At 51.8% G+C, this 23,226-nt stretch overlaps 2 protein-coding genes across 7 annotated transcripts in view; one reads left to right on the top strand and one right to left on the bottom strand.

Annotated features, from left to right (window-relative positions):
* CRCP (CGRP receptor component) overlaps positions 1-23,226 on the bottom strand; it is an 83,092-nt gene that overhangs the window by 43,222 nt on the left and 16,644 nt on the right. For 2 of the 5 annotated variants that reach the window (XM_070043782.1, XM_030871915.3), the window contains exons 1-2: positions 18,253-18,389; positions 13,025-13,259 (exon numbers count right to left, since the gene is read on the bottom strand). The exons of 2 other annotated variants lie outside the window; for them this stretch is intronic. Coding sequence is in view for 1 of the 3 variants with exons in the window: in XM_060285760.1 (XP_060141743.1) it covers positions 18,253-18,262 (10 nt within the window). In the remaining 2 variants the exon portion in view is untranslated. Of the gene's footprint in view, positions 1-13,024; positions 13,260-18,252; positions 18,390-23,226 lie in introns of those variants that run through there. One more of the 5 variants, XM_060285760.1, reaches the window with a different exon arrangement.
* Positions 10,165-21,252, top strand: ASL (argininosuccinate lyase). 2 transcript variants are annotated; one of them, XM_030871899.3, is made up of 17 exons: positions 10,165-10,265; positions 10,476-10,530; positions 13,669-13,863; positions 14,179-14,262; positions 14,471-14,527; positions 14,674-14,771; positions 16,208-16,285; positions 16,373-16,450; positions 16,848-16,900; positions 17,268-17,330; positions 17,521-17,635; positions 17,777-17,861; positions 17,974-18,033; positions 18,274-18,357; positions 19,152-19,232; positions 19,395-19,501; positions 19,574-21,251. In XM_030871899.3, exons 2-17 carry the CDS (start codon positions 10,519-10,521, stop codon positions 19,716-19,718), a joined length of 1,395 nt encoding a protein of 464 aa, XP_030727759.1. In that variant the 5' UTR covers positions 10,165-10,265; positions 10,476-10,518; the 3' UTR covers positions 19,719-21,251. The 2 variants fall into 2 exon arrangements, with proteins under 2 accessions (XP_030727759.1, XP_069899882.1); XM_070043781.1 differs by having other exon boundaries at positions 10,206-10,265; positions 10,378-10,530; positions 19,574-21,252.

A 23,226-nucleotide genomic window follows, 5' to 3' on the forward strand; every position in this document is an offset into this window, starting at 1 on the left:
ATTTAGCTCACGTTTTCGTGGTCTAAGTTATATCTAAGTAGTATGAATAAGGTAAATTTCCAAAGACGTAATCGGATTAGTAGGCCTTTGCGGCATTAAAACCCCACCCCGGGGGCTTCCCTGGTGGCGCAGTGGTTGAGAGTCCGCCTGCCGATGCAGGGGACACGGGTTCGTGCCCCGGTCCGGGAGGATCCCACGTGCCGCGGAGCGGCTGGGCCCGGGGGCCATGGCCGCTGAGCCTGCGCGTCCGGAGCCTGTGCTTCGCAACGGGAGAGGCCACAACAGTGAGAGGCCCGCGTACCGCAAAAAAAAAAAAAAAAAAAAACCGGGAATAGTAATAATGGCAAGGGGTGAGACGGCCCGGGGCCGCTGGAAATGCTCTATTTCAGGACCTGGGTGCTGAGCACGCGGTGTGTTCTGTTTCTAAAAAGTCAGTGAGCTGCACGCTTATGTGCATTTTTCTCTATGTGTGTTATAATTGAATAAAACGTTCTAAAAAGTGGGGGGAAAAAATCTCCGCCTCCCTTCTCCCATTTCCCATTCTTCAGAGCTATTTGGCAGGAAAGTACAAAGAGCTTGAATGACAAGCAGTCTGTGACCTTCCAGCCTTCCTAGGAATTTGTCGAAAGGGAATTATCAGATGCTTGAAGAAAGATCGATGTGTAATGATAATTTTGCTGGGAGACAGCCTAAATACCCAACAATGAGAAATTGATAAATCATGTTTGAACCATACAGTATAATATCAATATATGTGACCATGAGAAACCATGTAGCATAATTTGATATGCTAGGGAAATGCTCAAGATAGGATTTAAAAGATGGAAAATGATGTGGTGTGACTCTAATAACCTAAGGAAAAATAAGCATAGGGAAAAAAATACCTAAGGGTATGGGAGATAGAGCCACCTAATCTACTAAATTTTGTGTTCTTAAAAAAAAAAAAGGTGAAAGGTTGATGTCTATTATTTTCTGGAATTTTGGTATGGTTTGAAATATTTCCTAAAGACTGGAAGGAAATATGCCAAAAATTAACAATGGCAGATGTCTTTTTTCCTCACTTTTTAATAGTTATATCAGATCATTTACTAAACACATTCTCTTTGCAAGGCCCTTGATAAGTGCTTTGCTATTCCGTGATATTAACAGTAATAGTGCAGGCTTTGCAGGCAGCCTGTGATTCTATTTACCTCCATCAATTTCTTAGGGGATGTTTAACCCTGGGAGATTACCTAACTTCTCCTAACCTCAGTTCCCTAATTTGTAAATCATAGATCTATCTGTTAGATACCTAAAATGCCTGGCACATACTTAGTGCTCAACAAATAATAATTACCGTGACAGTACAACCATGATACTCTATGAGGTAGATTCCTTTGTTATTCAAATTTTACTACTGAGGAAACTGAGCCAAGCTTGGAGAGATTATAATTTACCGAAAGTCATTCCTCTAGGAAGTTGTCCAGTAGAGATTCAAACCCAGACAATCTGAACAAATACAGGAGGTGTATTAAATTGTTAATAGTGACTAATGACTGGGACTTCCCTGGTGGCACAGTGGTTGGAAATCTGCCTGCCAGTGCAGGGAACACGGGTTCGAGCCCTGGTCTGGGAAGATCCCACATGCTGCAAAGCAGCTAGGCTCGTGTGCCACAACTACTGAGCCTGCGCTCTAGAGCCCGCAAGCTACAACCACTGAAGCCTGGGCACCTAGAGCCCATGCTCCGCAACAAGAGAAGCCACCGCAATGAGAAGCCCATACTGCAACGAAGAGTAGCCCCTGCTCGCCACTAGAGAAAGCCTGAGCACAGCAACAAAGACCCAACGCAGCCAAAAATAAATAAATACATTTACTTTTTTAAAAAATTGTGCCATGACTGGATAAATGAAATATGCAATATTAATACAATGGAATACTATTTGGCAATAAAAAGGAATAGAGTACTAATACATGCTACAACATGGATGACCCTCAAAAACATGCTAAGTGAAAGAAGCCAGACACACATATTGTATGATTCCATATATATGAAATGTCCAAGAATAGGCAAAAAAATCTAGAGACAGGAAGTGGATTAGTGGTTGCTTAGGGCTGGGAGAGGGGCTAGGGTGGTGATGGAAAGCTGATGGATACTTTCTTTGGAGGGAAACAGAAATATCCTAAAATTAGATTGTGGTAGTGGTTGCACATCCCTGTGAATACACTAAATAACACTGAGTTGTACACTTTAAATGGGTGAATTGTATGGTATCCAAATTATATATCAATAAAGCCATTAAAATGTTTTTTACTGGTATTTGCCTGTGGGGATTGCTTGGAAGAGAAGTGAGGGGAATTTTTAACATTTAATTTTACACATTCGGAATTTAAAAAATTTTTTTTTTTTTTTTTTTTTTTTTTTTTTTTTTGCGGTACGCGGGCCTCTCACTGTTGTGGCCCCTCCCGCTGCGGAGCACAGGCTCTGGACGCGCAGGCTCAGCGGCCATGGCTCACGGGCCCAGCCGCTCCGCGGCACATGGGATCTTCCCGGACCGGGGCACAAACCCCATGTCCCCTGCATCGGCAGGCGGACTCTCAAACACTGCGCCACCAGGGAAGCCCTAAAAATAGTTTTCGATATACATGTTATTTTTAAACTATCAATACAAAAGAAAAAAAATTTTTTTTGGCCACGCCTCACAGACTGTGGGATCTTAGTTCCCTGACCAGGAATTGAACCCAGTGAACAGTGAACCCAGGGCCACGGCAGCCAAGTCCTCATCACTGGACTGCCAGGGAACTCCCTACAAAAATATTTTTAAAACAACTAATTTACTTTAAAAATCAACAAGTAAATAAAATGCCAACCCAGACCCAGCTGGCCTAATTCATGTGGAGAGTCTCCATTGTGTTATTCACTCAGCAAACATGTACTGACGGCCCATTCGGTGGTGATGATACCAATATGAATAATACACACCTCCTACCCTGCCTACCTGACAGCCTAGTTGGGAACGAGCTCTGGACATCAATAACTACGATGTGCTGTGTTTAGACGCTATGGAACAGAGGAGGAAATGACTAATGAGGTGGAGAGACATCCCAAAGCCAGGGGTGTTTGAGTGGGGTGCAGGAAGGAACACACAAGGCCAAGGCTTCAGGGATGGGCTTCCACAGAAGAGAAGCTAGTGCCTTTGAGGACTCCATGATAAAATGGCTAAGCTCCAGGTTCTCCAAGGGATGCTACCCTAAGACTTTGGGGGCCATATGCAGCCACCCAACCTATGGCATGGAGGCAGCCAAGTAGTCAGGAGAGAGGCCCTCCCCCAAGGGAAGGCTGCCCAGAAGGAGCCTGCGCAACAGGTAACCCAGGGAACAAAGCTGGGCCGGTCCATAGCTGAAATTCCTGCCTGGCGTTTCCCCACTCAGGGCCTCCCTGAAACTTTCCTAACTTGAGGCTGCCTAACGAGTCTCTGTTCTTTGCCACCCAAATCACACCACCCTAGAAAATGACTTTGTTTTCCTTAACAGCTGGCTTTTTAGGCAGAGGTATTAAATACATACAAAGGGCTAGAGAATGAGCAAAGCCCGTGTGCCCCCCAAGTGGAAATGTCCTGTTGAACACTGAAGCTTTTAGGTTTAGAGCTCAGAAGAAAATAAGCAGATAGAGCTTTTGAAAGTATAAGTAGAAATTGAAGCCTTTAAAGTGAAGTTACCCAGGGAGAGTCTAGAATAGTAAGACTTGCATGCTTACCAGCTGCCAGAGAGTTGATCTAAGCTCTTCACATGTGTATACTCATCTAATCCTCACAAAATCCCTATGGGGATGCATGCCAGGCATGGCGTTAGCGGGGTCTCATTCACTTCTCTCGGGAGTCCTCAGAGTTAAGCACTATAATCAGCCCATTTCACAGAGAGGAAAGTGAAGTTCAGAGAGGAGTCAGGAAGTGTCAGAGCCAGGGTTCTCACTGTTCTCTGGCCAACTCCAACCTCACCTCTCCTGTCAACATTAGGGATTCCTCCCTGTTCTGCACTAGACCCTTCCAAGACTCTTTTGCTGTACCAAGGTGGAAATTTTAGGGGAGAGAGGCTGGGCAAGGTTTTCATTCTTCCAAGGCAGGTAAATTCCGTACAGCACTCAGCCCTCAGCTGAAAATGGGTGTGGTCCATTGTCTGAACAGTCATGGACCCCCAAGCTGGCAACGAGAATGGACACAGAAGGTTTCCCTATGGTCAAGGCTCCTCAGACGGATGTTATTGCTGCTTGCACAGAACACAGGCTTCGTGCCCAGACTACTGGTAGTCATTCTCAGCTCTGCCACTTCCTAGCTGGGTGTTTTGGGGCAAGTCACTTAATCTCTCCCAGACTCAGTATTCCCATCAGCAGAATGGGAGTAATTATAGCATTGACCACAAAGGGTGGTTGTGAGGATCTAAGTACATAATCACTATATAATATGTTTTTTTTTTTTGGCAGTACCGCGGGCCTCTCACTGTTGTGACCTCTCCCGTTGCGGAGCACAGGCTCCGGACTCGCAGCCTCAACGGCCATGGCTCACGGGTCCAGCCTCTCCGCAGCATGTGGGATCTTCCCGGACCGGAGCACGAACCAATGTCCCCTGCATCGGCAGGTGGACTCTCAACCACTGCGCCACCAGGGAAGCCCTATAATGTGTTTAGCATAGTGCCTGGCACACAGAGCTCAACAAATACCAGCTATCGTTGTTGGTTTGTTTCTTGTTTTATTTATATATAGGAAATGCCTCAGGCTGCCTCTAAATTTCTTCCTTTTTTTTCCCTCTGGCAGGAGTCAGAGCTTTGGATTTCTGAGGATGATGCTCAGGAGATGTAATAAGGTAAGAACCTCTCCCTTTCCTCCCTGACTCCCTCTTCTCCTGGGAGCACAGTTATTATTATCAATAATAGCAATGAGGGACTTCCCAGGTAGCGCAGTGGTTAAGAATCCGCCTGCCAATGCAGGGGACACGGGTTCGAGCACTGGTCCGGGAAGATCCCACATGCCGCAGAGCAACTAAGCCTGTGCACCAAAACTACTGAGCCTGCACTCTAGAGCCCGCGAGCCACAACTGCTGAGCCCACGTGCCACAACTACTGAAGCCCGTGCGCCTAGAGCAACTAGAGAAAGCCCGCGTGCCGCCAAAAATTAAAAATAATAATAATAGCAATGAAAGCACATTTATTGAGCCCCGACTGTATACCTGCCAGACCTCGTGTTGAGATTTTACATATATTATTAACTCAGATTCTCACAACAAATCATACAAGCTAGGTATTTTTACTCATTTATTCATTCTATTTTTTTTTCATTTAACAAATACTTATTGTGTTCCTTCAATGTTCTAGGTACCTGGAGTACATTAAAAAATAAAACAGAAATCACTCACATTCTAGTGTGCAGGGACAAGTGCAAATAAACAAATAGATGACAAATACAGTATGTCAGAGAGTGATGGTGCTGTGGAGAAAAATAAAGGTGAGGAGGCGAGAGAGAAGCAGCAGCAAACTGCTCCTTTAAACAAGGTAGTCAAGGAAAGTCCTCACTTTCTGAGAAGGTGACATGTGAGCAGAGACGTGAAGAAGGTGAGGGAGTGACACACACCGAACAGCAAGAAGTACAAAGACCCCATGGCAGGAAACTCCCTGGTGGTCCAAACTCTGTGCTCCCAATGCAGGGGGCCCGGGTTTGATCCCTGGTCGGGGAACTAGATCCCACGTGCATGGTGCAACAAAAAATTCAACTGAAAAGATCCGCATGCCTCAATGAAGATCCCGAGTGCCACATCTAAGACCCGGCGCAGCCAAATAAATAAATATTTTTACAAAACAACAAGCAAACAAAAAAAAAAACATGGCAGAAACACCTGTTTGTTTTGTTTTTTTTTTTTTTTTTTTTTGCCTCACCGCATGGCCTGCAGGATCTTAGTTCCTGACCAGGGATCGAACCTGTGCCCCCTGCAGTGGAAGCATGGAGTCTTAACCACTGGACCGCCAGGGAAGTCCCCAGGCCTGGATGTTTGAGGACCACACCGAGCCAGTGTGGCTGGAGTAGAGAGTGAAAAGTCACAGCAGGAGAGGACAGAGACGTAAGGAAGGAGGAAGCGGGGCAGGTCACTGAGTTCTAGGCCACTGGAAGGATGTTGGCTTTCACTCTGAACAGAATGGGGAGCCAAAGGAGTGTTTTGAACAGAGAAGTACCGTGACCTAACTTAGATTTTAAAAGGATCCTCTGCTCCTGTGTTAAGAAGGGACCTTCCAAGGGCAAGGGTAGAAGCAGGGACACCAGAGGAAAGACTGTTGTAACTAAGAGTCAAGGGAAAAGATGATGGTGGCTCAGTCCAGGAAGAAGCAGTGGAAGTGAGAGAAACAGATTCTGGATATAGTTTGAAATAGATCCAACAGGATTACATGACTGATCAGATTCGGGTGTGAGGAAAAACGGGAGTCCAAGGGTTTTGGTCTGAGCAAATAGATGGTTGGTGTTGGCATTTATTGTCATGGGAAACACAAAATGACAATCACAGTCAGGAGTGCGGAGATCAGGGGTTCAGTTTTGAACATGTTGACTTTTAGATGTCTTTTAAACGTCTGAGGAAAAAGATCAAATAGCCATTTGGATATAAAAGACTGCCCTGCCCCCATTTTACAGTAAGTGACAGAGTTGGAATTTAAGCCAAGGTAAGTTTGACTCTGCCACCCTTACCTTTTGTGTTAAGTATCTGCCACCAGACTTTTGCTCCTGGCCAAGATAGAGTCAGTTGGGATCTGATTTACCATCACACGTGAAACAACCAAAAAGCAAAATTAAAAAGGCAAAATAGGGACTTCCCTGGTGGTCCAGTGGGTAAGACTCTACACTCCCAATGCAGGGGGCCCAGGTTCGATCCCTGGTCAGGGACCTAGATCCCGCATGCATGCCACAACTAAAGAGTCCACATGCCACAACTAGGAGTCCGCATGTCACAACTAAGAAGCCCACATGCTGTAACTAAGACCCAGCACAGCTTAAATAAATAATAAAAATTTTTAAAAAGGCAAAATACATGAAACAAAGTTTTTCAATGAAAGACAGTGATTCCTGGGAGACAGGAAACAAAAGAGGTGAGCCCTATAGTAATCCAGCTTACTATTTTGATAAAGTTCCAAGGACATGATGCAGGGAGGAAGAACCGAGGCAGAGTCTGGCAGACCCCCTGAGTTGAGAAAAAAAAGTGGAGCCTAGAGAGACAGAGGACTTTAGAGTTCATCAAAAAGAGTAACAGGGAGAAGAGAACTGTGAAGGTCTACCGAGGGTTCCCTGCGAGTATTCAGTGCATTACTGATTAGTGCACGCATGTGAGGAAACTATCTGAGTTTGGGGAAAGAACCATCCAAAAGGATTAAAAAGAATAGTGCCTATTCCTACCAGCCAGACTGGGAAAACTCATAATTCACTGGGTAGAGTATTCAAGAAGGTCTTTCCTTACTAGTGGGGAATAATTAGCTCTAGACTGTGCCTTGCTTCTGACCTAAGAGATAATGAAAAGCAAAACCCAAAAGAATCAAACTGTTTCCAAGTAACTTAACTGCATCTCAGAGAAAAGCTCGAAAAGATTTATAGGAAGACAAAAATATCCAACGCCTAACAAGATAAAGACCTCGTGTCTAGCATCCAAAAATTTCTAGGTATGTAAAAAGACAAGAAAATGTGAACCGTAATGAGGAGAAGGATTAATAAATCAGAGAAGGACGTTAAAAGTTATTATAACTATAATCTAGAGAAATTGGCTCATGCTGATATGGAGGCCAAAAAGTCCCCAAATCTCATCTGCAAGCTGGAGGACCAGGAAAGCCAGTGGTGTAATTCAGTCCAAGTTCAAAGGCCTGAGAACCAGGTGTTTACGCAAGGGAAGTGAAAGCATACATCCACAGAAAGACTTGCACATGCAAGTTTTATTTGTAGCAACCACAAACTGGAAGCAAATCAAATGTCCATCAACAGGCAGCTGGATAAATAAATTGTGGTATATCCATAGAATGGAATATTATTTATCAATAAAAAGGAATGAACTATTGACACATGTACTAACATTGATAAATTTCCAAATAATTATGCTGAGTGAGAAAAGACAAATGAAAAAAATATAATAATTTCATATATATAATAATTCCATGTATATATATAGAGAAGATGTAAGCTAATCTATTGTTACAAGCGCAGCAGTGTTTTCTTGGGGATGGATGGGGAGAGGCAGGAGGAGATTATGAAGAGGGCGAAAAGGACAATTTTGGGTATGATGGGTACATTCACTATTTTGATTATGGTGTATTTTCATGGGTGTACATATGTCAAAACATACCAAATTGTACACTTAAATATTTGTATATTATTGTGTATCAATTAAATCTCAATAAAGCTGATACATCCATCGTCTATATGTACATATATGTACACACACACACACATCCATACATATCCAGATTCATGAGGCTTTTAACAGTGAGACTGAGCATTTTTTAACACTTCCCCAACACCCTTTCCAGCCTCAATTCATTTGCCAAAGGGTTTGATCCCTGTATGTTGCTGGGTATTCAGGAGTGTGACCTCATATTTGCAAAGTACCTCTGGCTTTGACACTTGACCTCCCAGGAGGGGATGTCAGGCCTCAAGACACTAGCAGGTAGATCCCAGGGGTTTGCCACAGCACTCTCTCAGTTGTCAGGACCACATGGCTCACAGCTGGTCTCAAGGGCTTCCCTGCCCACCTAGGGGCCTGCTGCAGCCCTGTTCTGGGGCTTTTGTGGGAGAAGACAGGAGAGGTTAGGGGGTCACAGAGATAAAGAGGATGAGGCCTTGCTTCCAAGGAGCCTACAATTGGGTGGGGGAGAAGACCCAGAAACCACAACTACAGTGCTCCCAATTCAGGGAAAGACTGCTAGATGCTTCTCCAGGATCGCATGGGAGCCCAGAGCTGGATACCTGGATCAGCAGGGAGTCTTCCCAACGTTGATGATGCTTCGCTCAAATGCTGACAGATGAATGGGAGTAGCAAGACAGACAGTGAGGGAAGGCATTCCAGGCACAGGGAGGAGCATTTAGGAAACCTTGCAACAGCCTGATGCATTCTAGGAACTCCAAGTAATTCCACTCTTGAGTGAGGGCTAAAAACCATCAACCCATGAGGTATCCCAGCTACTGGTCCCTTCTCCCCTCCATTCCATCCTCAGTACTGTTGCCAGAAGTATCTTTCTAAAAAAATTTTGGCTCCCTCAATTTTTAACATCTGTTGGCTCCCTATGACCTATGGGAGGATCATAGGTCCTATCAAGACCAAACCCTCTCGTTTGACATTCAAGGCCCTTTACAATCTTACCCCAACCTACTTCCCACCTCTCCTCCCCACCTCCATTCTAAAGCCCCTGACCCTTTGTTATAGCCACTCTTGGTTTCCTGTTCTACAAGCAGGCCATTCACTTTCTGGCCTCTGGCCTCCCGGACTTTGCCCAGGCTGACCCCCCCCACGCCCCACCCCGGCGCAGGGAATGTTCTAATCCCCTTTTTTGCTGAGCTAACTCCCTTTTATTTCCAAGACTCAACTCAGGGGACATCTCCCCCAGAATGTGGAACTTCCAGGGCAGAAGTTCTAGGGCCCCTAAGGCCAGAACCCAGGCTGTCTATTTTGTTGAATAATTAGTTAATTAATCGTGTCAGGGAACCCTTCCCTGAGTACCCCAAGATGGACGCCCCACTCTGCGCTGCCCTCTGTGCCCCCTGCACACCTTATCCACGCTTTGTTAGAGCTTCTTGAGGCAAGCATCATTTCTTATGCTCATTTCCTTTCCTTCAGTGTCTAACTCTGTACCTACCACATAGGAGGTGCGGGTACGTGTTTGCTGAATGAACGAATGATCGGGCGTGGCTTTTCACCTTGTGTCTCCTGTGAGCCCGCCAGGCCTGCTCCAGTGTCTTTACCTCTATCCCTAGCCCGGGTCTCCCTCCAGTGCCCGGAGCAGTCTGCAGCCTTGAGCACTGCCGCCCTGGGGCTTGGGGACCCTCACAGTCGCCTACCGCCTCCCTAGTGCTGCTCAGCCCAAAGCCGCTCCGGAGACGGCTCCGCCCACAGCCGGCGTTGGAGGGCGGAGGCAACGCCCACGGGGCCGGGCTGCCTGGGATTGGTGCGGCCGCCGATAGGAGGCGGGGACAGCGCTGGGCTGCTGTTGACGCTCTCCCGGCCGGAAAAGTCCAGCCCCGCGGCTGTGGAGAGACTCACCGCGCGGCCAAGCGGTGGTAAGTGCTCGGCGGCCGAACGGGCTGGACGGGCGGGACTGACGGGAGGGGAGGACGCAGAGGACCCGCGCGAGCGCTGGCTGGGCGCTGCCCACGTCCGCCTCCGCCACAGGCTGCGCTCCAAAGGCAGTGCCCCAACCCGGAGCCGGCCCCGCCCGGGGGACACCGCCCGGTGGCCGACGAGGTCGTCAGTTCTGCCCTGTCTTCCAGACCCGGAGGACCTAGGCTCCCGGACGGCAAGGAACCGCCCAACATGGCATCGGAGGTGAGTGGGATCTCGAGGACGCCGGTCCTCCAGGCCTCCAAACGAGGGGGAGGGGCGCCCTGGGCGCCAGCCGGGACAGTGACCTGCGCACGCGATCTCCCCGAGCCAGACCTGTCGCCCTCCACCCTCCTGGTAATTGTCCTCGCTGGCTCCAGGCAGTGGGTACGCCCCGGCGCACCTGCCAGAGCCCTAAAGAGAGCTTTGCCCCGACTTCCCGGTATCCCCACCACCATCTGCTCTCCCCGGTCCCTCACCCCTCCCTAGGCAGCCTTTGTGGCAAACGCACCAACCCACACTGCTGGGGAAGGTGGCCCTGACCTGACCGTGATCTAGGCCGGGCGGGAAAGGTGCGGCCCACTCATTCAGCACCCTCACCTCTTCATTCCTTCCTTCCCGCCCCCCACCCCCCGTCCTCCTGGCAGTCCCCATCCTGTGCCCCTCTCCTACCATAGCAGTTGTCCCTGTGTAGCAGAGTCCACAGGACTCTTGCGTGTGCTAAGAGCCAGGATGTAGGGGACCGTGCCGTGTGGCCCCAGGACCTGGTGGCTTCCTGTCTCATTGGCCTCTCTCCCTCAGAGCCAGAGGACTCCTGGGTTCTCTTTCTGACTTAGTGGCAGGAGTCCGAGGCACAGGTTCCTTCCCCTGGGCCTCAGTTGATTTACCCGGCAGATGGGGATAATATTAGCTGTCTGCCTTCTCTGTAAGGTACTGGATCATGAGGTCATTGCTTTGAACCCTTCAAGTAAAAGGGGCTGTTTGCTTGATGCCAGAGAAGGGAACCCTGGGCCTGGGAAGCAGGAGGTGTGGGTTCCAGTCCCTCCTGGCCCCCATTAGCTGGCAAGTCACTTCCTCTCTGGGCCTCAGTTTTTTTTTGAATAAATGGGTTAAGACTGTCTGCCCTACTAGCTTCTGGGTCATGGTGGAGGGCCCGTGGCAGGGCCTGGACTTTGGGGCCAAACAAACTTGGCTTCTGAAGCAGTCACTCGACCTCTCTGAATGTCTTTCCTCATTTGTAAAATAGGGGTAACCTCATAGGAGGGTGTAAGAGCATGTGGAGAATGCCTGGCACAGGGCGAAGCAATAGTAGGTGCTCAATAAATCATGGCTCATGACACTAAGAGGGACAACGCCGGTATTTCCCATGTGTTCTAAATTGGCTGCTGCTCTTTCATCCCAGCCTGAACCAGTGTCCCTGTCCCCTTGCCCCAAAGGGATCCTTCTGGCCCAGATGTACCCTGGCTCACAGCAGTGCCCTCTCCCACCATCTCGCCCCTCTCTCAGTGCCCAGGTGGTGGCACGTCACTCTAACATCCTCCTGGGGTCCTTTTAAGACTGCCAGCAGGGTAGGAGCTTGGCCCCAATGCGGAGTGGGCTGCCTTCAGGAAACCAGGGTGCCAGGCGACCTCTGCTTTCCCCAGGCCGTCCTGTGGGTTGGCACTAATTGGTTTGGCTGCGGCCCCACTTGTTAAATAGTTGTTATTACTAACAACCCACGAAGCGAGTCCAGGGGCCTGCTGGGGGAGGTGATGCCAGGCCCCTGGCTGAAGGGCAGCCTGCCTCCCCATCCTGACTGGCTGGCCCTGGCCCTCTGGTCCCAGTGGTCAGGACCAGGGCCCCACGTGGTGCTTTGCTGGAGATCTAGGCCTGGCGGGGCAGCAGGGGGTAAGGGGCAGGTCCAGCTCAAAAGGCTGAGTGGGGGCAGAGGCTACATCTGCAGGGCAGAGTCCTCTGGCAGCCAAGGCTGCTGGGCACTGAGGGGTCAGCTCACAGCCTGGGGCCAGAGCACCCCCTGGGGCCAGAGCACCCTGGGGCCAGGTCCTGGGGGTGCACACAGGAGTGACGAGTGGAGCTAAGGCACACCCTGACCCTGGCAGCCCTCGGCCCCTCCCTTAGCAATATCTAGAACTTACTGAGTACCAGGCACTGTGCTATGTATGCAGTTAACTTAATCTAATGGCTTAATCTAACAATTCCATCAGATAGATGCTATTATTATTCCTATTTTATAGAGGGACAACCCTGAAGGTTAGAGAGGTAATATAACACTCCTATGGTCAGGTGGCTAACTGAGGTCTACGACATTGCAGGGAGACAGAGGAGAACATATGTCCCCAGTGGCCACTGTAGACCCCTTCCACAGAAAAGATGCCAGCGAAGTAACATTCTCATCTCCACCCCGGACCACTCTCCTCCTGTCCTTGGCTCACTGGGCACTAGGACTGCCCCTCAGGGGTTCTGCGCTCCCTCCCCCATCTGTCCCATGCCCTGACCTATGCCCTCTTTCAAAACAGAGGTGTCTCTGTCCCATCCCTCTGCCCTTGGCTCCTGGGGGGCAGAGGGTCAGCTAGTGACCTCCTAGAAGGCCAATGATAATGGGTGTGTCTGGGGTGCTCTCCAGAGGAGTGGGGGGTTGGGACCTTAGGCCCCACCCCAAGCTGGGGGAGGGAGATGCAGGTAATTTGAGACTGATGGGGCCCCTCAAGTGCCTCCTCACCTGTTCCTGCAGCAAATGTTCAGAACAGCAGAGCCAGCAGAGAGGTCCTGGTGGCATGTGGGGTTTAGAGCAGGGCTTCGAATTCCGGCTGCCGAGGTGCAGTCCGGGCTCTGCCGCTCTCAGCAAGGGCAAGGTAAAGATCTGCTCTGTGCCCCAGTTTTTCCTCTCTGTAGCAGGATAGTATTGGTACCCAGTTCACAGCGTTGCCGTCTGCGTGACGAGCAAATAATGGTGCCTGGCAGACAGTGAGAATGCGACGTATGTTAGCCAGCATTATTGTCATTATCCCTGGTACATCAGAGCTGGATTCCAGAGTAACTTCTCACTTTGGTCAGTGGCAGGAAGGGTCCCAGAAGTTCTGCTGTGGTCTCAGGGGTGCCTGCCACCATCTCCCTGGAGCAGCGCCCCATGGTGGGAAAGAACCTAACTTCAGTGTCCAGCCAATTTCCCACATTCACTCCCTGAGTGACTCTGGGCAAGTTCCTAACCCTCTCTGAGCCTCAGTTTCCTTATCTGTCCAGTGAGAATAACCCTGCCCGCTGGCTCCCACTGCCGTCAGATCTGATAACTCTCCTGAGGGCCCTTTGTGGGAGGTCCTGTTCTCAAGGGGGGAGGAGACTAATTGATCATGCCCTCCTGGCCAGAGCGGAAAGCTGTGGGGTGGCCGGTTTGTGGGCGCAGTGGACCCCATCATGGAGAAGTTCAACTCGTCCATCACCTATGACCAGCACCTCTGGGAGGTGGACGTGCAGGGCAGCAAGGCCTACAGCCGGGGCCTGCAGAAGGCGGGGATCCTCACCAAGACCGAGATGGACCAGATACTCCAGGGCCTGGACAAGGTACTCTCCACACTCCCAGGCCCAACCCAGCGTCCCTTCCTGTGGTCCCAGGCTTTCACCAAATCCCCGAGCGAGCGCAGGCTGCGGTATCATCCCAAGCCTGTCATCTCCCCTCGTAGTGATCATATGCCTAGAGAGGTGCCCTTTAACCACATGCTGTGCTGACTGTCTCTTCATCCCTTAATGCTCCTGTGGTCCTATGGCTCCTGAGCAAACGTGCTCTTGGTCTGTGATTCTCCTCGGGGGTGGAGCGCTGCCAGGATTCAACTGCTGATGCCACCCTCCTGACCCCCGTGTTGCTGCTATCTGCTACAGGTAGCTGAGGAGTGGGCCCAGGGCACCTTCAAACTAAACCCCAATGATGAGGACATCCACACGGCCAATGAGCGGCGTCTGAAGGTGAGGCCACCCCCACCTCACCCCCCACCCCTGCCCCTCCCCTCTCTGGGCCACTTTGAGCATAAGCACCATCATTCTGTTCCCTTCATCACTGGGACCTCAGAGCAGGAGGCCTTAGCAGAGATCGGGCAGAACTAGGGCACCCCGGGGCAGGGAGGGAGGGCCACAAGCAGGCAGACCCCGACTGCGTGCCTCCCTCCACCCCCAGGAGCTCATCGGTGAAACCGCAGGGAAGCTGCACACAGGACGAAGTCGGAACGACCAGGTGCCGCCAGCCTGCCCGGCTCCCCGCCCTGGGCCTTCCCAACCTCGGGGGGTCCAGACAGCAGAGCTGGGGCTCAGCAGCGGTCCTGGCTCCCCAGGGAGGCAACACATCTGTGGTCCCTGAGTGCCACATCCTCCTCCCAACAGGTGGTCACAGACCTCAGGCTGTGGATGCGGCAGAACTGCTCCACGCTCTCTGCCCTCCTCCGGGAGCTCATCAGAACCATGGTGGATCGGGCAGAGGCGTGAGTGCATGCAACACCAGGTGGCAGAGAGGGGCATGAGGGCATCCAGGGTCTCCACTCCCCCGAGACAGGCAGCCTGAATGCCAGACCTAGGTGGCAGGGGTGATGAGGGTAGGGGGGCCAGGCTCTGGGGTACAGGGGTACAGTCCAGAACTCCTGGACTGAGTGAGGCAGAACAGCCAGGAGTGAGGATTTCTTGCAGCATCCCTGACCCCCAGCCAGCCCAGCTTAGCAGGCAGGGGGAGCTCACCCTTTGAGGGTTCACAGGCCAGAGGCTAAGGCACTAGGCAGATGGCCCGAAGCCCGCGGAAAGGGGCCGGCTTGCCCGGGGCAACCAGAGAGTCACTCCTTGGCCTGCCTGTGCCCCATGTCCCCTGTCCCCACACAGCATGGCGGGCAAAGGACAGAGCTGAGGGCTGCCTCCCGCTGGCCTCATCCCAAGCTTTGGCTTCTGTGACATGACTTCTGAGAAGTCTCTATTTGGTGTCAGAGACAGGGTTGACCCCTCCTCTTCCCCAGCTCCCTGTGACCCCTGTTTCACTGACTTCACTGGGGGAAAACAAGGGCCCCCAAACTGTCATCCTCGGGGCAGGGTGGGTGTTGGGAGGATTAGGGACTGACTGCTAATGAGTACAGGGTTTCTTTCCTTTTTTTTTGTCTGTGTTGGGTCTTCATTGGCGCACGCAGTGAGCGGGCTTCTCACTGCTGTGGCTTCGCTTGTTGCGGAGCACGGACTCTAGGCGCGCAGGCTTCAGTAGTTGCAGCACGTGGGCTCAGTAGTTGTGGTGCACGGGCTTAGTTGCTCTGCGACATGTGGGATCTTCCCAGACCAGGGATCGAACCCATGTCCCCTGCATTGGCAGGCGGATTCTTAACCACTGCACCATCAGGGAGGTCCCAGGGTTTCTCTCTTGGGGTGATGGTTGTACACTAAATGTACACTTTAAATGGGTGATTTGTATGTGAATTATATCTCAATAAAGCTGTTTATTTAAAAAAATTAGAACCGTCACTCACAGCACCTGTGCCACTGCCCTGCCTACTTTAAAGTGCCCCCAGCTATTCTGGGCTCCTCTGGAGTTCCTCTCACTGCCAGGTGGTACCTGCCATGCACCTCCCCTCCTGCCCTGGCCCCTACCCAGATCTGCTGCCAAGGTGCAGAGGCCCCAGCTGAAGGGGTGATCTCTACTTCGTCCTACGCTCACCCTCTGGACGCCCCCCAGCCATGGCCCAGTCACAATGCCCCACCTCCCGACCCTTCCCTTACACCATGTTTGTCCCCAGATCACTTGGTCCCTTGTGCAGGCAGATCCTTGGTGAGCCTGCCCTGCTCTTCCCTACAGGGGCCCAGGCCTGCAGGGTCCCAGGGTCCCAGGCAGGCCTCGCCTGAACCTCCTGAGCCCCTCAGGCTCCCTGCCCCTACTTTTCCCCCACAGGGAACGTGACATCCTCTTCCCAGGGTACACACACCTGCAGAGGGCTCAGCCCATCCGCTGGAGCCACTGGATCCTGAGGTGAGCGGGCAGTGAGGGAGGGGCGTGGTGGAGGGGAGGGGCCCAGCCCAGGCTGCCCTGACCCTCCTGCCTCCTGGCTTCCCACAGCCATGCTGTGGCACTGACCAGAGACTCTGAGAGGCTGCTGGAGGTGCAGAAGCGGATCAACGTCCTGCCCCTGGGGAGGTGAGTGAGGCCCAGTGCTCCAAGGATGGGGCTGCTGCCACATACTTAGCATGTTCCTTGGGCTTCAAGAGAAGAGGAGGGGCCAGGAAGGGCAGAGGGGGACAGAAGCCAGGCAGTCAGCCTCCCCAGCCACGGTGGGAGGGAGACCACAAATGGACCCTCAGCTCTCTCTAAGAGGGGGGCGATGAGTGTGTCACAGCCACGCCAGAGCTCTCCAGAGAGCCAGCCAGCTGCTCACATTGTGCCGTTTCCCCCGCGTGGGGACAACTGTCTGGCACCCAAGCCGACCAGGCTGCAGCCCTGGCAACCAGAGCTCAGCACAGGTGTGCGTGCAAGTACATGCCAGGGCCTGCCTGCCGGGAGCCCCGGTCACTCAGAACCCCTCCCATCTCTGCAGCGGGGCCATCGCAGGCAACCCTCTGGGTGTGGACCGGGAGCTGCTCCGAGCAGGTGAGGCACCCTGCCCCTCCTTTCCCAGGAGACCACCCTCAGCACCTGCCAGGTCTCGCAGACACACACTTAGAGAGGGCAGGGGTCCGGGTAAAACCCTGGTCTATTATCTATGGCCAGTGAGGCTAGAGAGGCAAGGGGAGGCCATGGGAGAGGTGCGTGGTGCCGGGGAGACTCAGGGCTCCCGCCTCCCTCCTGGGACCTGTACCAAAGACCTTCCCAACCTCCTGCCCCTCCCTACTCCTCCTCCCTGAGAGGGGGTCATGGGGGGGTGCTGGGCAGCCTGGTTGGGGGGTGGGGGTGGGGAGAAGGCCCCTCCTCACCCTCCAGCCCAACCCTATTGCCTTCCCCTTCCCGAATCGGCCAGAACTGAAATTTGGGGCCATCACTCTCAACAGCATGGATGCCACCAGTGAGCGAGACTTTGTGGGTGAGTCCTGGGCGCTAGCCCGCCCGCCCTCCAGGGCCAGTCCCCTGCAGTGCCTGCTGCCTTTGTCCCCCCCGCCCTGCCTCCTCTCCAGCTTCCTACCACCCCCGTATGGCCCACCGGACCTTCTCCAGGCTGGGTGAGGGGCGAGGCCTGGTGACCAGACAGCCTGCTCTCCCTCTCCTCCCACAAGCTGAGTTCCTGTTCTGGGCTTCGCTGTGTATGACCCACCTCAGCAGGATGGCCGAGGATCTCATCCTCTATGGCACCAAAGAATTCAACTTGGTGCAGCTCTCAGACGCCTACAGGTAAGGCTGCGCCTGCCCTGCCCAGCTCTGCGCCCAGCAGCATGGCTTCTTTCCTCCTCACCCCAACCCCCGGGCAGAGCTGCCCAGCAGACCAGCCAAGGGGCACCGGAGCCCCTTCAGCCCCGGCATCTCTGTCTCCAGCACTGGAAGCAGCCTGATGCCCCAGAAGAAAAACCCAGACAGCCTGGAGCTGATCCGGAGCAAGGCGGGGCGAGTGTTTGGGCGGGTAAGCAGGGCAGGGAGTTGGGGCGAGGCCTCTGCGCTGACCCGGAGGGTCCTGAGGGAACGTCCAGGACAGGCTCCGAGGTCCAGCCCCCTGATCCTCCCTGTCCCCTCAGTGTGCTGGGCTCCTGATGACCCTCAAGGGACTTCCGAGCACCTACAACAAGGACTTACAGGTGCGAGGCTGGGGACCCAGTTGCACACACACCGCATACCAATTCTTGGGGTCCTGGCTCATCTGGGCAGGGGCCCCACAGAATTGCCACCTCCTGTCCTGCGCACCCAGCCCTGGGAGTGCTCTCCTCTCCTTTGGTGCGGGGTGTACGAGGTGCTGAGTGTTCCCAGTGGAAGGCAGTGGGAAGGCCTCACTGGGCACCAGGCTACTGGGCCCTTACCTCCTGCCATGTGCCTCCCAGGAGGACAAGGAAGCCGTGTTTGAAGTGTCCAACACCATGAGCGCCGTCATCCAGGTGGCCACTGGCGTCATCTCTACACTGCAGGCAAGACACGTCTCTTCTCCCCGAGGTCCCTAAGCTCAGGGCTGGGATGCCAGGAGGGCGATCTTGAGAGGAGGCAAGCGTGGGTGGGTCCAGAGGCCGTGGGGCAGAGGGAGGGGCCATGTGCTTGTTCCTGCCCTGGGAAGAGCGAAGAGACATATTGCAGTAGAATGGAAGTGGGTTAGACTCAAGGAGCCCCATCAGCTGGCCTGGCCAGATTTCTTCTTTAACCATTTACTATGGGAAATTTCAGTATAAACAGTTGAGAGGCTGTGTATCATGAACCCTTATGTACCAACACTCGGCTTAAACAACAATCAACCCATGGCCATTCTTGCTTCAGCTGTCTTTACCCACTACCCCCTCCACCGTTGTTTTTAAGCAAATCCCCCTCATCATTTCATTCCTAAATAGTTCAGGATGTGTCTCTAAAGCAGTGGTTGTCCCGAGATCAGCAGCAGCAGTATCACCTGAGAACTTGACAGACCTGCAATCCTAGGGCCCCCTCCAGACCTGCTGAATCAGAGACTCTGGGTTAGGCCACGGAGATCTGTATTCATTATAAATCCTCCAGGTGATTCTGATGCTAAAGATAAGGAGGCAACCCCAGTAGCACAGCTAATAATTATCAATAATTATGAAATGATGGTTCAAGCAGAGAAAGCAGAAGAGGGTGGGTAAGAGGGGATCTGCCCAAGGCAGGGGACTTCCTGGCTGAGGGGGGGGTAGGCCTTAGGCTGGCAGCTCCAGGACCAAGGGCCCCCCAGATTCACACTCGCCTGGCCTGCTGTCCCCAGATTCACCGTGAGAATATGGCACGGGCTCTTAGTCCTGACATGCTGGCAACTGACCTCGCCTACTACCTGGTCCGCAAAGGGGTAAGTGTGGGGCAGCCAGGGTGGAGGGGCAAGGGGACAGGGATGTTCCTCAGGCTGGGGGTGGCGGTGGTCATGGCGCAGGGGGAGGGCCGGCACCCCCAGCAGAACAGGGAGCTCAGGAAGCCTGCGTCAGCACCACTCTCCCGCCCCCCGCGCCCCCAGATGCCATTCCGCCAGGCCCACGAGGCCTCCGGGAAAGCCGTGTTCATGGCCGAGACCAAAGGGGTCGCCCTCAACCAGCTGTCGCTGCAGGAGCTACAGACCATCAGGTGTGCTCCCCTCCCCTCCCTCTGCTGCCTTCCTCGAGGCCAGCCCAGGCCCACCTCCTCCTTTCCCCCCAGCCCCCTGTTCTCGGGAGACGTGAGCCACGTGTGGGACTACGGACACAGCGTGGAGCAGTACGCAGCCCTGGGGGGCACCGCGCGCTCCAGTGTCGACTGGCAGATTGGGCAGGTGCGAGCTCTCCTAGGGGCACAGCAGGCCTAGAGCCCTCCCCATGCCTCTCCCAAATAAAGTGGGCCCAAGAGGAGGCTGTGTGTGTTTCCTGCCCAACCTGTCTGCCTCGGTCGGTGGGGATGCAGTTAGGGGCCATAGAGGAAGTGGAGGAACTGGACAAGCATGGCTAGAGTCAGGGATGGGGAAGGGTGGAGGGGATGCGCATCAGAGCCTCCACCCTGCGCAGGCCCCACCCCCTTCACCGTGGGCCTCACAGTGACTTCCTGCCTTGGGTGTCTTGGCGGGACTGGCTTCCTTGGAGCCCTGGTGGGAGCTGACGGGCTGGGTTAACCCAGACAGCCCCGTCCGTCCCCCTTCCTTCCAGTGTCCTTCCTAGGCTGCCCTGCTCACGTTGTCCCCTTGCTTAACCCACCCTTCCCTAGACCATCAGGGTCCTGTACCCTCTGAGGGGAATGGTGTATCTGGTGGTAAAGTCGGTCATCCGGCTAGCATGTGATGCCAGGCACTAGGTGAGCTGCATACACAGGTAAAGAAGACGCTTCCTCCACCCTGAAGAGTAACGTACAAATTCCCAGACACTAACCGTGAGGTGAGGGCCACGGACAGGTGGTGCCAGAGGGGCCTGCCCGTGCTGCGGTCAAGGGAGGGATGGTCTCACTGAGTCTGCAAAGAGCCCGAGGCCAGGCCTAGGACATGGTAAGGATTCCATAACGGTGGTCCCCAGAGCCAGCAGAGATGCAGAGGCCTCGTCTATACAAATCTCACCAAAATCCTGCTAATAAAACACAAATTTCAGACGTTTCTTAACAACGGAGGTAAGCAAGCTAAACACAAAGAAGAATGAGTAACTCCTCCTGAGCGACTCTGGGAGCAATGAGAAGACTTTGTAAGCTAAAGAACCAGAACTCCAGCAGTGGGGACACTACACCAAGTTCCCAAAAGGGTGAAAGCTGTGGGTCACACATAGAATCTTCTAGAGTGGTGGTTCTCAAAGTGTGGTTCCTGATTATTATCGTCATCTTCTTCAAACTTGTTAAAAGGAAAATGTTCAGTCCCCACCGAGACCTACTGAACCACATTCTGGGTGGGCCCAGCAGCCTGTGTTAACAAGTCCTTCAGGTGATGCTGACGTGTGCTCAGGTTTGAGAGTCACTGATCTTTAGAACCTTGTTACACAAAGTTGCTGCAGACGAGCAGCATCAGCCTCCCTGGCCCCCACCCTAACCTACGGATTCAGAATCTGCAGCTTAACAAACTCGCCAGGTTATTCGTGTGCACATTTACAGTCAGAAGTGCTGATCTGTAGATATGCAACAAGGACTTATTGTATAGCACAGGGAACTATATGCAGTAACTTGTAATATCCTATAATGGAAAAGACTGGGAAAAAAAATATATATATATATATACATATATATATAACTGAATCACTTTGCTGTACACCTGAAACTAACACAATATTGTAGATCAACTATACTTCAATTTTTAAAAATAAAAAATTAAAGAAACCCAAAGGGGTCAAACAGAAACAAAATTGTAGGAGTAAAAAAAAAAAAAAGTGCTAATCCAGAGAATGCCTAAAATCTAGTCTCTGAAATGAAGGAGGGCCTCACCCATCCAACAGCGGACAGGATTAAAATAACTAATACATTTAGCACACGGAGAATTGGAATAGAGGGAGGCAGGAAGTTGCTGCGATGCCTCCCTCCATCTCTATCGCCTCCACTGAGGGGGCACACCCCAGTCTAAATGGGGACTCTTTCCAGACAATCCTGTTAAAAGTTCCTCCTTAACTGAATTGCAGTCAGCCTCGCTGGGCTTCCCACTCAGGAGCCTGGCCTGACCAGAAGGAATGGCCTGTCCTAGCTCAGGAAGGGCAAGAGTTTGTGCAGCTTTTCTCCCAGACTCTGTCCATACATGACTGAGCTACTCCACTTATCTGCCTCTTTCTGTTCTGCTACAGACTGGCTACATACTTTCCTCTTGTCTACTGTGTTTTTAATCTCAGAAGCTGTTTACACCAAAGCTCAGTGTGACCTTGTATTGATTTCCTATTGCTGTAACAAAGTACCACAAACTTCATGACTTAAAATAACATAAACACTATTTTATAATTCTTGAAGTCAGAAGTCTGAAGTGGGTTTTTAAATTTTTTAAATTTATTTTTGGCTGCGTTGGGTCGTTGTTGCGTGCAGGCCTTCTCTAGTTGCGGCGTGTGGGCTTCTCATTGCGGGGGCTTCTCTTGTTGCGGAGCATGGGCTCTAGGCGCGCAGGCTTCAGTAGCTGCAGCACATGGGCTCAGTAGTTGTGGCTCGAGGGCTCTAGAGCGCAGACTCAGTAGTTGTGGCGCACGGGCTTAGTTGCTTCGCGGCATGTGGGATCTTCCTGGACCAGGGCTCAAACCCATGTCCCCTGCACTGGCAGGCGGATTCTTAACCACTGTGCCACCGGGGAAGTCCCTAAAGTGGGTTTTATTGAGACAAAATCAAACCTCAGCAGGGCCATGCCTCTTCCAGAGACTAGAGAAAAATCTGTTTCCTTGTCTGTTCCAGTTTCTAGAGGCCACGTGCATTCCTTGACTTACGACCCTTCCTCCATTTTCAAGGCCAGCAATGTAAAATTGTCAAATCTCTCTTTGACCCTCTGCTTCCACTGTCACATCTTTTATTTTTTTAATTTATTTTTTATCGATGTGTAGTTGAATTACAATGTTGTGTTAATTACTACTGTACAGCAAAGTGACTCAGTTATACATATATATACATTCTTTCTCTTTTCCATTATGGTTTATCACAGGATATTGGATAGAGTTCCCTGTGCTATACAGTAGGGCCTTTTTGTTTATCCATTCCGTTTATACCAGTTTGCATCTGCTAATCCCAAACTCCCAGTCCAACCCTCTCCCACCCCCTGCCCCCTTGGCAACCACCAGTCTGTTCTCTATGTCCCTGATTCTATTTCTGTTTCATAGATAGGTTCATTTGCGTTGTCACATCTTCTGACTGACCTTTCTGCCTCCCTATAAGGACCCTTGTGATTGCATTGGATCCACCTGCATAAACCAAGATAATCTCGTCTCAATATCCTTAACTTAATCACATCTGCAAAGTCCCTATTTATCATGTTAAAGTAACATAGTTACAAGTTCCAAGGATTATTATTCAGCTTACTACATTCTGTCTGGCTCTCAAAGATTTATGTCCATCCCACATGCAACATACATTCACTTGATCCCAAGGCCCCCCAAAGTCTCAACACATTACAGCATCAACTCAAGTTCAAAATTTCATCTAAATCTCATCAGCTCAAAAGTCCCATATCTCATCATCTAAAAGGGTATGACTGAGATTCTGGGTATGATTCATCCCGGGGCAAAATTCCTCTCCATCCATGAACCTGTGATTGTGCTGAGGATTAAATGAGTTCACACACAAAAATTCAAGAAATAAATTATCTACTCACTTTCTAAAGTAAGATGCTGGTTTAGGTATAGTATAACAGTTATAGACATTTCAATTTAAAAAGGAAGAAAATGGGA

The sequence above is a fragment of the Globicephala melas genome, chromosome 15, assembly GCF_963455315.2.
Source record: "Globicephala melas chromosome 15, mGloMel1.2, whole genome shotgun sequence".
NCBI classification, from domain to species: domain Eukaryota; kingdom Metazoa; phylum Chordata; class Mammalia; order Artiodactyla; family Delphinidae; genus Globicephala; species Globicephala melas.

What these genes read in the sequence shown, in the direction of transcription:
- ASL (XM_030871899.3), top strand. An exon ending in GACGAAGTCGGAACGACCAG is followed by an intron (nt 14,528 to 14,673) that starts GTGCCGCCAGCC and finishes TCCTCCCAACAG; the next exon opens with GTGGTCACAGACCTCAGGCT. An exon ending in CCTACAACAAGGACTTACAG is followed by an intron (nt 18,034 to 18,273) that starts GTGCGAGGCTGG and finishes TGTGCCTCCCAG; the next exon opens with GAGGACAAGGAAGCCGTGTT.